This window comes from Suncus etruscus, chromosome 1 (genome assembly GCF_024139225.1).
Source record: "Suncus etruscus isolate mSunEtr1 chromosome 1, mSunEtr1.pri.cur, whole genome shotgun sequence".
Lineage (NCBI taxonomy): Eukaryota > Metazoa > Chordata > Mammalia > Eulipotyphla > Soricidae > Suncus > Suncus etruscus.
Genome location: NC_064848.1, coordinates 20866128 through 20879506, shown reverse-complemented (window position 1 = coordinate 20879506; position 13379 = coordinate 20866128). Strand labels below are relative to the sequence as shown.

The following is a 13379-nucleotide window of genomic DNA, read 5'->3' as shown; positions in this document are numbered from 1 at the left end:
TGTACCTAAAATACAACTGTGAAAGACTGTAATTCAAGTTGGTCTCAATAAAAATTAAAAAAAAAAAGAAAAATATATACTTTTATCAACAAAAAACAGGAAATTCTAGAAATTTTCAGAAAAATTGTTCAATGAACATTTAATTCATATTCACATGTTATACTTGATGTTTATAAATATGTGTATTAAAGGATTTTTGAAGTCTATGTATTTAGAGATACTAGAGAAAAAAAACAGTATTTTAAGTTGGTAAGTTCTATTATAAATTATTTCATAGGACATAATCATATTTCCAGGGAAATTATTGATTTTAATGGTGTGAAACTATATTTTCATTTAATCAAATACGTTTATTGTCTTTTATTTTTAGTAGCATAACATTTATTTGTAAGTTTCAACTATACATAATAAATCAGCAAAGTGTGATTCCAATAGTCTTATTACATGATCTTATTGTTTAAGCTATGTTTCATTAGTATCTTTTCCTAAAAGTTTGAAAGTAAGTTTTCCCAAGAGTTAGAGTGCTTGATAGTTTTGTTGGATTTCCTCTTATCATTAGATGTTGGAATCATGCCAAAATCTTGATCTCAATAGTTCGGCAGTTGCCAGTGGGGAGTTTTTGTTCATTTTGAGAACAGCTGCTCTCTATGCATGTCAGAAGAGAAATGTTATACTGTCATCTTATATTCTGCAGTTATTTCACAACATTATTTTAATGGCAAGTTTTCATTCTCTTTCTCTCTCTCTCCTCCAACTCTTTCTCTTGCCTTTTGGGACACACAGGCAGTGCTAGTGCTCAGGGTTTACTCCTGACTGCAGTCAGGAATCATTCCCCGGTGGAGTCAGGGAATCATATGGGATATGGGATATGGAATCAGGTTTGGCCACATGCAAGTCAAGTGTCTTACCCCCTGCATTATTTTTTTGCCAGACTGAGTTCTTAAGTTTCTTCTTTAATACTTACCTACAAAAAAAGACTATGGTCAAAATCATTATTTATGTTTCAACTTATAATTTTATAAGGATGTAAAAATGATAGACATTCGTTGAAATCCATTTTTAAAATTTTTATTTTACTAGGCTTGCTATATGTGGTGAGTATTCTCATATTGTTGGGAAATTTCTACTCTATATCTGATCATAAGAGGAAACAACTAATACTCAAAGCATATAACATTTAATTATTTGCAGATGATCAATACCTTATTATAGAACAAATTTTCTATTTAAAGGTTTAACACATTCTGCTAAGAAATGTTATAATGTACTAAAATCTGGTGACTTGTGGACAAAGTAATTGTACATGGGTTCTGCCTTATTTTTCTTAATGTTTTTTTGACTGTAAGTTCAATATGTAGGCGTCAGCAAGGGGATTTCTTCTGAGAACTCTGTTTATGGGTGATTGTTCTTTCACTGTAACTTTACCTTGTCCTCTTTGCATCATTGTTCTCATAATTAAAAATTAAAAAGTTAAAAAAAAGGTTTAACACAATTATAGGTTGATATATTTGGAAATGTTTGAAGTAGTCTAGGATGTTATGATGCTTAGGAGTAATACTTATTTTATTTTCAAGTTATGATTGCTTATTAGGACATACCCTCATCAAAAATCCAGTACTTGTATGTAATGCCAAACTACTTTGGTTTTATGTGTATAGATATTTTCTAAAGAAAATTAAGTGCTAGAAAACTTAAATATTATTTCAGAATAGAATTCCTTGTTTTTTATTATTCAAATTAATAAACTTTTCAAAATGTTATAAATATGTACAAATGCATACCTTCACCCTCTTATGAGAATTTGAGAGCATGGACCAGCAGTAGATGCCTGGAGTGGAGTGATGGAGATTAATGAATGATTTTTCTTTAGCGCTACTCTTTACTCTTTATAATCCCACATTGAGTTTCCAGAAATGCGCCTATTAGGACTTACTTGGTCAGTGATATTTCATCCTTAAAGATACCTTTAGCAATCATGGATAGTTCTCCTTATATTTACCTTTAATTATCGATGGATTCAGGCCTGGTAATTTTGATAACTTTTATCTCCCTTAAAGTACTTCTAATTGTTTTATAATTTACTTTGTTTTACAAGTAAATTTTCTTCTTAACATTATTCATAGCGACCAGAGTAATAGCATAATGGGTAGGGCGTTTGCCTTGCTTTGAGTAGTGATTTGGTTGTAGTAATGATTATGCAGTCACATGGAGAATTCTTTTTGTGATATACCCAAAACCATTTGAAAGAAAAATTCTAAGTTGTTCCTATCTAATAAATGTAAGTTAAAATAAAAATATGAAGTACATTAAAATTTCATAAATAAAAAAGTATCCAATTAATTCTCTTTATCATAACAGAATTATTTGCTCTCTGCCTTTGGAATTTGAATAATTTATTTAGCAAAACATTAGTGATGATATATATGTTAGTATATTATAAAATTTATATGGTTTTAATTTGGGGGAGGAATCTTATCTATCAAATCCCAAAGTCATGGGAAATCTAGTCAGAATTATTTAAATATAAATATACATTTTAACATTTTGCAAAAATACACATTCCTCCATACTTGGGGTTAGTGTATTGTATTTATTATGTGTATTTGCACATTTTTTGGGAAAACTAAAATGACTCTGAAATATTTCCCTAATTAAGAAGCTATAGAGTTCTAGAGAATTGTTTTTCAACATTTTTGCACCTATGCCTTTTCAAACTTGTTTACTACCTATAATTCCCTGTCCTTATTGCTTCACAAATAAAAAGCAACCAGTTTCACCAATAAAATAGAGTTATTTAAAAACTAAAGCAAAAGACAATTTAGAAGAAAAAAATCTCATAGCAAGTCATAGCTCCCTTAGAATAAAAGTCTGCACCAATATATATAGATTTTATAGGAGCTATAATTATCAGTTTAGGAAACTGGGATTTGACTATTCATTTGTTTGTTATAAAGCTCTCTCATTGACTAACTGACTGGAGGGCAAAAGGATTCACCTTCTTTCTGCTGGTGCAGGAAAGCAGAAAACCTACCTAGTATGATGTTTTAAAATTTGAATGTGGTGTGTCATGTAGTTTGCTGATTTCACCTTTATATGAGACCAAATTTTAATAGATTTCTGTTCTTGGTATTTTTAAAATGTCTTCTTATATTTGCTTATTACTGACTTCATTTTACTCCCAACCCTGGTTTGAGGCATATCATGATTCCTATTAAATGTCATCTAGATTGAGAATAATCTGAACACAGTGGATTAGGCTGGATATTTAAGATAACTTCATATGTATACTGAGTTGTTTACTCACCTGGCTAAAAGAGCTGAAAGCTTATTTTGATTTATTTTTTCCTGTGTGTATTCTCTCCAATGGCAGGTTTGGCCTTAATCACAGCATGATAGTCTAAGGACTTTTTACCTGGTAATTGACTTCTCAAAAACAAACAAAAAAATACAGCCTTCTTAGAAGTTCAGTTAGAAGTTGCGATAGTCTTGTGACCTCACCCTAATGCCTCAAATAAATATAAAACAGTCATTTTATATTTTATTGGTTGCTTATTAAGGTCTGTGCAACACATACAGGAAAGAGAATTAATCTATACCTCTTGATCTAAGTATCATGGATATAAAAGGAAGAAAGAAACTGATGGAGACCAATTTGAAACAAATCACCATGAAACAAACAGAATTTGGAGATACATAAACCAAAGTTCTCCTGGACTAAGAGGTTTGTGATGTTCATTGAACAATCAAGTGGAAATCAATGGAAATCAGAGAAAGGCTGCCATTAAAAATTCAAATCAATAATGTGACTTTCTAATCAATGAGCTGAATAAGATAAACTTAAAAGCAAGTTTGAGAGAAAAAAAGTACAATGTAACAAAAGCATGTAAAACCAATTTAAAAAGCACTCCTGAAGTTCATTTGGAACAATAAACACCCACAAATAGCTAAAGCAGTCCTTGGAAAAAGAAATATGGGACATATTACTTTCCCCAACTCTGATTCACTGCTGATGGGAATGCCGTCTAGTCCAGCCTTTATTGAAAACAATATGAGATTCCTCAAAAAACTGGAAATTGAACTCCCATTAAATCCAGTTATTCCATTCCTAGAGATATACCCTACGAACACAAAAAATACAATTCAAACATCCCTTCCTCACACCTATATTCGTTGCAGCGCTATTTACAATTTCCAGACTCTGGAAACAACCAAGATGTTCTTCAACGGATGAATGGCTAAAGAAACCATGGTACATATACACAATGAAATATTATGCAACCGTCAGGAGAGATGAAGTCATTAAATTTTTCTATACATAGATGTACATGGAATCTGTTATGCTGAGTGAATAAGTCAGAGGGAGAGAGATAGACACAGAATAGTCTAACTCATTTATGGATTTTAAGAAAAATTAAACATTATTGTAATAAGGCCCAGAGACAATAGAGTTAAGGGCTGGAAGTGCCAGAAGGGCAGCTAACAATTTTATGCCCACCACAAAGAGTTGTGAAAGCTGTGAGGGAAATAACTACACTAACAACTAGCATGACAATGTTAAAGAATGAGAGAAGTTGAATGCTTGTCTCGAATACAGGCAGGGCTGGGAAGTGGGGGGAGTATTGGTTGTGGGAATGTTGCACTGGTGAAGGGGGGTATTCTGTTTATGACTGAAAACCAACTACAATTGTTTGTAATCATGTTGCTTAAACAAGACATTTATTTTATATATAAAAAATAAAAGCACTTTGAAAAGAAGGGATGATGAAAATAATTTTTAAAAAAGGATGATGTACCATGACGCTAAAATGCTAGATTAGATGAGATCTGAAAGGTGACCATGAATTCTGCAAAAGACAAGATTGTGTTCATTTTTGGTCTTGATGAAAAAATATAGTAGATAGATGTGTATAGTAAATTCAGGGAGAAATTAAAATAGTAAAAGAAACTTCTTTTTTAAAAAGGAGTTTTCTCAAGGAGGTTTTTTTTTTTTTTTTTTTATAAAAAGCAAGATTGTTATAGAGTGGGGACCTAGTTTCGGAGAGTATTGTTTTCATTGCTCATTGATAAGAGTAATCACAAGGGAACATATTTCTGAATAAAAAAAAGAAGGAATCTAGAATTTTAATACCCAAGGAAAAGAATGCTTGAGAGAATGTGTACATATTTCTTATACACAATTTCTTACATTTTTTGCCTTCTCTTTATTCTAGTGTTGAGGGTGATCTAGGCATCTCCCCCTTCATTACTTGACATTTTTGTCATTCAGTTATTCTTTTCACCATAGATAAGTAAGATCATTCCGTGTTTGTCTTTCTTCTTCTGGCTTATTTCTCTCAACATGATATCTTTCCAAACAGGCTTCAGCAAATTGCCTGATTTCATTGTTTTTTTTTTTTTTGAAGCTGCATAGTAAGCATTTGTTTAGATATACCACATCTTCCTAATCCATTCATCTGTTGACCAACCACATTATTTTTATGCTCTGAAAGTGGGTGGAGATACTTAGGTACTGTGGCAATTTGCAATGTCAAAACTGATTTGGAGCTTTCTTCATTTGATGAGCTTTCACTGGATGATGTTTGGGCCTGTACTTGATTCTAAGCTTCTCCTGATGTGACCAAGAGCAGGATATAGTGCACATCAATTCCCCATAAAGGAGTTGTTCTCCTATAAGTCAGACCCTTTGACATAAAGTTAGAAGTTAAGGTGAAGGCACCAGTTCTACCACACCTAGACTGAGGTTATGGCTTTTTATTTTTAATGAGTTTCAGCTTCTTTTTCAACTTCTGTGTGGCCAGCCCACTGTGAAATCAGATTAAAAAATATAACAGATTCATCTATTGCCAAACCACTTTTATACTGTGTCAAGTGTCCTCTCTATTAAAAATATGTCTTTTTTATTTCTCATTCATCCATTGTATGCAACGCACTATCCTTTTCACTTCCACAGTAGAATTGCTATATATAGCATTCAGCTAATTTCTACCTTTGGTAGTTCCCATAAGCAAGCCTTTGAGTTGAAAATTGGAGGAAAAGTAATCACTTTTGGAGTAGCTGAATGGATACTGTTCAAGAAGCTGAAGGCTATGTGATAGGACGGAATGAAATGGTTTTAAATTGGGAAAAAACTTTGGACATTAATGGAGGGAAGTAGGCACTGGTAAATGAACTGGTGTTGGAAAATGTAATGCTTGAAACTCAAGCATGAATAACTTAATAGTTCTTGATTAAAAAAAGAAAGAACTCAAGTCTGTGAATGTCACTGGTTCTTAGGTTGGATGTCTCTTATTGAAGAAAAATCCAACATGACTTTTGAAAAGATGAAAGATTTATATGATCTGAGGAGAAAACAGTATCCACCACAATTTTTGAATGTTAAAGAAAATGCTTGCTTTCAATTCTTGAGTTTTTTTTTTAAAAATTATGGAAACATATTTAGCATATAACAAGTTTAAGGAATATTTTATATACAATACAATAAAATATGTACCACAATAAGAGCACACATATCACTTATATAATAATCTTTTTTGGGGGGTGTCACACCCGGTGACACTCAGGGGTTACTCCTGGTTATGTGCTCAGAAATGGCTCCTGGCTTGGGGGACCATATAGAAAACAGGTGATAGAACCCAGGTCAGTCTTGGGTCAGCCACATGCAAGGTAAATGCCCTACTGCTGCATTTTCTCGCCGGCCCCACATAATAAATAAATAAATAAATAAATAAATAAATAAATAAATAAATAAATAAATAGACTTCTACACTCTCATAAATGTGTGAGTGCCAGGAGTACAATGTGTGGTGCCAGTAGTTGAACCTGGGTCAGCTGTGTGCAGCTGCTATGCTCTTTTTGCTATACTATATCTGCTATACTATTAACCTACCAAACATGTATTTTGCATGTCTGTATATTTTCCCTTTTCAAGGGTTTGTTCTGGGTGTTGAAGGTGAAGGTCGAGAGATCCAGGGGGCATCTGCAGAAAGTAATGGCAATGAAGCAATTTAATAAATGTACATAGTGAAATGAAGACTGATAAAAGATGGTAGTCTGGCTGTTACAGATGTGAGGAGTAAGGGGCTAAATAAATCAACATCTCTGGTGATCCCACAAACCATTATTTGCATAGGACATATACAATCTGGTCATGCCACAAACCCTCATTTACATAGGTTGCAATGAATCAGCAGAACAGGTAAGGGGAAAGGATGTGGAAAATACATATGATCCAGTAATTTGTCAAGTAATGAGTAGTTGGAAGTTGTGGGCTTAATGAGTTCGCTATTGGGATTCCTGGTGAACTCATTGCTGCTACTGCTTCCAGCAAAGTAAGTGTCTATCCACAGAAATGTATTTATGTGTATTTGGGGGAGGGGGGGTTGGGCCACACCCGGGGATGTCTGGAGTTACTCCTGGCTATGCGCTCAGAAATCGCTCCTGGCATGGGGGACCATATGGGACAAAGGGGGATTGAACTGCAGTTCGTTCTAGGCTAGTGCAGGCAAGGCAGAAGCCTTACCGCTTGCGCCACTGCTCCGGCCTCTATCTTTGAGTATTTTAAATGAAAAGATACAATGCTGAAGACATCTGGTGCTTAATGTACTAACTAGTCTCACCATCCAGGAGAACCTGCAATTAGTCAGATCCACTCTAATATGGTAGTACTTCATGGGAATCTGGATATGAAGGTGATGGTCTCCTGGGTTCATGAGAGATGGATTCAGTTTCACATCAGCCTCTTTCTCAAGTCAGGGTTAGCTCACAGGCTAACCTGAGAAGGGTTTTCACTGAAGTAGATAGTTATCATTGGAGGATGCAAAATTCTTTGGCCCTTTTAGGTCCCACTAAGGTCAGGATAAGCAAAACTACATTCAACAGTAGTAATAAAATGTGAACATCTGGGGCAGTCCTTCTCAAAGTTGGGTTCCTAAACAAGTAACAGCCCAATCACTGCAGGAGCCCGATGGCCGAAGGAAATTCGTCTAGTGCTGGCTGCTAAGACAGGAACTCCAGGGAGGGCTCAGCAATGTGGGTTTTACTAGACCTATTAGTCTCCAATCTATAAGATTTGAGACCCAATCATCAATAGGAAAGTGCAAACATAGTTTAAAGATACAGCTCAATGCTGACCTTGCATTTATGAGCCTTAAGGATGAAAGGACATTTTCCAGTGTCTGATCTGGCCTTGAACCTTGCATATGAAAGATCCATGTCACAGAGGTGCATGGCTTGTCCAGCTCCTCTGACTTATCTTAACAACTCTCAAGGGCAAACAAAAACCCAGAACATGGGAGTATAGCCCACAATGATCTTCATGTTTTTTTATGTTTTCTATCACTCAAGTCAGTGAGACTTTCAGACTCAAGCAAGTTCTTGGAAAGTTTGCTCTGTTTTGTTTTGTTGGGGGGTGTAACTAGGGGGATGCAGAGCTGCTCTTACCATCTTCCCACCATCTCTGATAAATGAAGCAGCCTTGCAGGAATAAGGAATGAGGCTTTGATAAAATAAATCTCTCTAAGTTTTCCCATTTCCAATTCCTTTGGCCTCCAAGGGAAAATGGAGTGCAGAACTACGGGAGCTGGAACCCCAGCCTTCTTCTTTTCCTGGGAGAGGAGATTTCGCTTCATGTTTTGGTGACAGATGGAGTTGACAGTCTCTCCACGGACACTGGAAGGGAAAAGCGCCAGTTTTTTGACTTGCCTCAGACGCCCGGGGCCTCTGGTGGTCGAAGGCTGCGTTGCACCGTAGAAGTTAAGGTGGTTCTCAAATCCCCGCCACCCCCCAAACCCCCGTAGCTCCCCGGTTCTCCATTAAATCAGATTATATCTTCGGTGCGAATTGTTTTACCTACTAAAAGTGATGAGATGGTGACCATCTGGTATTGCTCAACTCTCCAGGTTTTTTTTTTTTAAATGTAAACATTAATGCTTTCAAAAAAATAAAATAAAATCACAGTCATGTTAGAGGTCTATTTCTCCCCCCAAATTAAGTCGGTTGCTTAGAAGGTGGGTCCAAGGCGGTACCTGCCAGACTGCAAACCGTGTGGCTCTAGTGGCAGAGGAAAGCAGGACGTTTAGTCCAAGTCACTGTCAAGAACTGAGACAGGAGGAAAGAAACAGGGCGGCAAGGAAAAGAGCGTCCCAACTAGTTTGCAACCCCGCTCGCTGGTCTGAGCGGGGGCTGGGGCTTCCAACCTCCTTAAGAGGAGGAGGAGCTCGGGGCCCAGCTCGGGCTCCAGCCAGCAGCCCCCTTCCTTTCAGGCCGGAGCCCAGGACTGCAAGGCTGAACTGCACCCCACCCCGCCCCCCGGCCTCCCGCCCACCCCCACGCCCCCTTCCCCGCAGTCCTAGTATTGCAAAAAAAAAAAAAAAAAAAAAAAGTTTTAGCCACGACCGGCAGGACCAATAGCATCTCGGCAAGCCGGGCCAGGGGGCTGTGCTCTGGGGCTCTGGGGAGTGGAGAAAAAGAGAAAGCGGGCAGGCTCGGGGCGCGCACCGCCGCGGCCCAAGCGCGCAGAGGAGCGTTGCTAATGTTTTTGTTTGTTTGCTTTTCCATGCATGCGTAATGAGGAGGCGCCTCCGCTCCACGCGGGGGCTCCCGGGCCACTTTTGTATTTAAAGCCGCGCCCGCCGGCCTCCGAGTCCCGAGCCCGGGCTCAGCGGATCCGCTCTTTGCGCGCACACACACTCACACACACTCCTGGTCCCCGGAGAAGCCCGGGCGGGAGCAGCGAGCGAGCGCTTTGGCCGCGCGGAGTTTCTTGTTGTGCCGGAGACCGGCGGCCGCGGCCTGGGTCGCCGGCCGGCTGCGGAGGGGGAGGGGACCCCCAAAGCGGCAGGCCGGTGGGTGGACAGAGAGCCCGGAGCCACGATGCGAGCGCCCGGGAAGGCGCAAACGTAAGCCTGAGACCGACCGAGGCGCCCTCCGGGAGAGCGCTCCAGGACGCAACGCATCGGAAAGGTCGGCCGAAGCAACATGCACCCTGGGCGCCTGCAACGCCGCCGCGGCCCCACGGCCCGCAGACCCCCGGGACTCCGGCAGTGAGCGCGCCTACTACCCGCCCGCCTGGAGCCGAGAGAGCGAGCGGAGGAGGGATTGATTGTGCATCGCGAGGAAGTCGACTTTTCTTGCAGCAGCAGCGAGAAGCGGCTACGGGTGCATGAAAACACTCATGCCCAAAAAAGTTGGCAGGACTGGGGCAAACTTTTCCAGCGATTCTGCGTCCCGCCGGTACTCCCTGCCCTCGACCTCCTTCCCCGGCTCGCCCGGCGGCCGGGGCGGCTCCCCGCGATGGTGGCAGGGCTGCCGGGCGGCGGTGCCCGACGGGGAACCGTGCCGGGCGCCTGGCTGTGCGCGCTGGCGCTGCTGCAGCTGCTGAGCTCGGCCCCGCGGGGCTTGGGGCTGGCGCACGGCCGTCGGCTCATCTGCTGGCAGGCGCTCCTGCAGTGCCAGGGAGAACCGGAGTGCAGCTACGCTTACAGCCAGTACGCCGAGGCGTGCGCGCCGGTGCTGGCGCAGAGACCCGGGGGCGAAGGGCCCGGGGCTGTGCCCGCTGCCGCCGCAGCCTTCCCGGCTTCGGATGCCGCCGTTGCAGCCGCCGCCGCCGCCGCCGCCGCCGCCTTCCCGTCTCGCTGGCGCTGCCCGAGCCACTGCATCTCGGCGCTCATTCAGCTCAACCACACGCGCCGCGGGCCCGCCCTGGAGGACTGTGACTGCGCGCAGGACGAGAACTGCAAGTCCACCAAGCGCGCCATTGAACCGTGCCTGCCCCGCACCAGCAGCAGCAGCGGCGGCGCGGGCGGCGCGGGTGCAGCGGGCGGCGGAGGCGTGATGGGTTGCACCGAAGCCCGGCGCCGCTGCGATCGCGACAGCCGCTGCAACCTGGCGCTCAACCGCTACCTGACCTACTGCGGGAAACTCTTCAACGGGCTCCGCTGCACCGACGAGTGCCGCACGGTCATCGAGGACATGCTGGCCGTGCCCAAGGCCGCGCTGCTCAACGACTGCGTGTGCGACGGCCTGGAGCGGCCCATCTGCGAGTCGGTCAAGGAGAACATGGCCCGGCTCTGCTTCGGCACCGAGCTGGGCAACGGTCCCGGCAGCAGCGGCTCGGACGGAGGCTTGGACGACTACTACGACGATGAGTACGAGGAGGAGCCGCGCCACGGGGGCGCCGGAGGCGAGCAGCCGCTGGACGACGAGGACGGCGTGGCGGCCGGGGCTCGCCCGGGCGGCGGCGCTGTTGCGGCGGGTGGCTTGGGCGACCTGCCCTATGGCTCCGGCCGCCGAAGCAGCAGCAGCAGCAGCAGCAGCGGTAGCAGCTGCAAGCCCGGAGCCGCTGGCACGCCGGGGGTCTCCATCTTGCTGTTGCTGCTGCTGTTGGTCCCGCCGATGCTTTAGCACTCGCGCTTTGGGGGCGCCCGCGCTGCGCACCTGTCTGGCTTTGGGGGATCCGGAGAACGGAGGTTCGGGGTCTTTGCTCACTTTGCATTTTCGGCCTGGAGACTTACTTGCCAAGCCTGTTGGGGCTCCCACCCCGACTCCGCACTTCCCTTGCGTCCTGGCTCCTGCCCCTCGGTTGGCTTCCCGAGCCCCCCAGACACTTAACTTGCAGCTGCTCTTTCTTCGCTTTGCAGAATCGAGCGCAAGATTCTGCACTTTTAGGGGTCCCGAAGTGGAGCAGCCAAGGGAGATCAAAAGAAAAAGAAAATAGAAAACGCGGGCCGGACACGACGTTAGTTAGAAAGGGACACCACCACCGAGCCTTAACATCTTCAAGGAACTGGGCTTTGGGTTGGGTTCGAATATTTTACAACGAGGTTGTCTGTGCATGAGTGTTTTTTTCTCTGAGCCCTCAAATCTTGGCTGGCCCTGACTTTTTTCATAGTGGCCAGTGAGGACATGGCAGTCTCAAGCAAAGCAGAAAGCTTCCACTTAGAGATTCTTTTTGGCTTCATCTTGAGATCAGACACCCCCAAAGTTTTGCAGTTTGAGAGTTTGAGAGAGGTTAATATCACTGAATTAGTTGGGGGGGGGTAACTTTGAGCCCTTGACCTTAATTTCATTGTCACCACTTTGAGCACATGCTATTTTTTTTCTTTTAGGATTAAGGGTCAAAATGCTAATCTAAAAAGTTGCTCGTGGTGTCGAACAATGCAACTTTTTTATTTAAAAGAGCGCCGCACTGCCATGTATGAAAGCCTCTGTGATACTTGTTTTGTTGTCTTCTTGTTCTGTGTATCGAATTGTATGTACATTCATACGAAGAACTATGATTCTTGCTCATTTGTTATCAGGGTGTTAACACCCTGGTATTTCGTACATAAAGATGTATTAAAACTGGGGTTTGTTACCAGTTGCTGTACTTGTATATAGACCTTTTTATAAATTGTATGCTTCAGAAATAATTTATTTTTAAAAGAAATTTTAAACACTTAAATCTACATCTACCTACCTTAGACCTTTCCTACCGCAAATGTATAAGACTTTGTCACCAGGGATCCAGATTTACATTTCATAGTGAAGTGTGCTCTCTGGACCTGTTTGAAAAAGTGTACAGTGTATTTTATAGATGGGAAGTTAACAGTTTTCAAGAAGATTTACGGACATTGCAGAAACGTACACATTTATTTCCAAACTTGCCTTAAACATATTTTTTATAGACATCGTTTTTCCTTTCTATTTTTAAGTACTATGCTTTAACTCTTTTCTTTGTGCATTTTTTGATGTTTGATTAAAATGTGTGTATCAGTACAAAGTCTTAAGTAATGAATATATGGGAACTACTTTGCAGATTTACGTTGTGGTTGGTTCAATAATGGGGGCCGAGGAAGCTGCTGAGAATCTTTGAACCATCATCAACTGAAATTGAGGTGTTCGACAACAAATGAGGATTGTTGTTATTGACTTTCATGAGCATTTCGCTATCTAGCTGAAGCAGAAAAAAAAACTATAATTGATTTACTTTTGTTTACGGTTTTATGGAGGAAATTCACAAAATAGAGACTCTTCCACATAATTTGGCTATATCCTAAGTATCTCTTTCACTCCCCCTTTTCAACTGACACCCCCTCCCTCTTCTCCAGGGGCTTCCTGACTGCCTTACATTCTCCTGCCCTCAAACAAGTCAATAACATCTGTTGCCAATAGGAAATATAAGTGACTGCCTACTTGAGAGTCATTTTCACACTTTGGGTGGAAATGTACAAAATTTTGTTGCAAAACACTCAGGAGGGCAAAATAAACACACTGGGGAGAGAACAATTACCAGAACTTGTAATATTGTTGTGAGGAGTTGTTTAGCAATGGGCTGAAGACTGGGTCATTGCCAGTGCTACTGATCTACACTCAAACGCTCTTAGATAAATAATTACACTCTT

The 13379-nt window shown here is 42.1% G+C and overlaps 1 protein-coding gene and 1 long non-coding RNA gene across 2 annotated transcripts; one reads left to right on the top strand and one right to left on the bottom strand.

Annotated features, from left to right (window-relative positions):
- Positions 1-930: 930 nt before the first annotated feature.
- Positions 931-8298, bottom strand: LOC126023983 (uncharacterized). The gene is made up of 3 exons (XR_007500867.1): positions 8131-8298; positions 3305-3423; positions 931-964 (listed from the first exon to the last, which is right to left on the bottom strand). It is a non-coding gene; the product is annotated as an uncharacterized LOC126023983 (long non-coding RNA).
- Positions 8299-10290: 1992 nt separating this feature from the next.
- GAS1 (growth arrest specific 1) lies at positions 10291-11400 on the top strand. Its single transcript, XM_049787432.1, has one exon. It carries the CDS (start codon positions 10291-10293, stop codon positions 11398-11400), a length of 1110 nt encoding a protein of 369 aa, XP_049643389.1.
- Positions 11401-13379: the final 1979 nt, after the last annotated feature.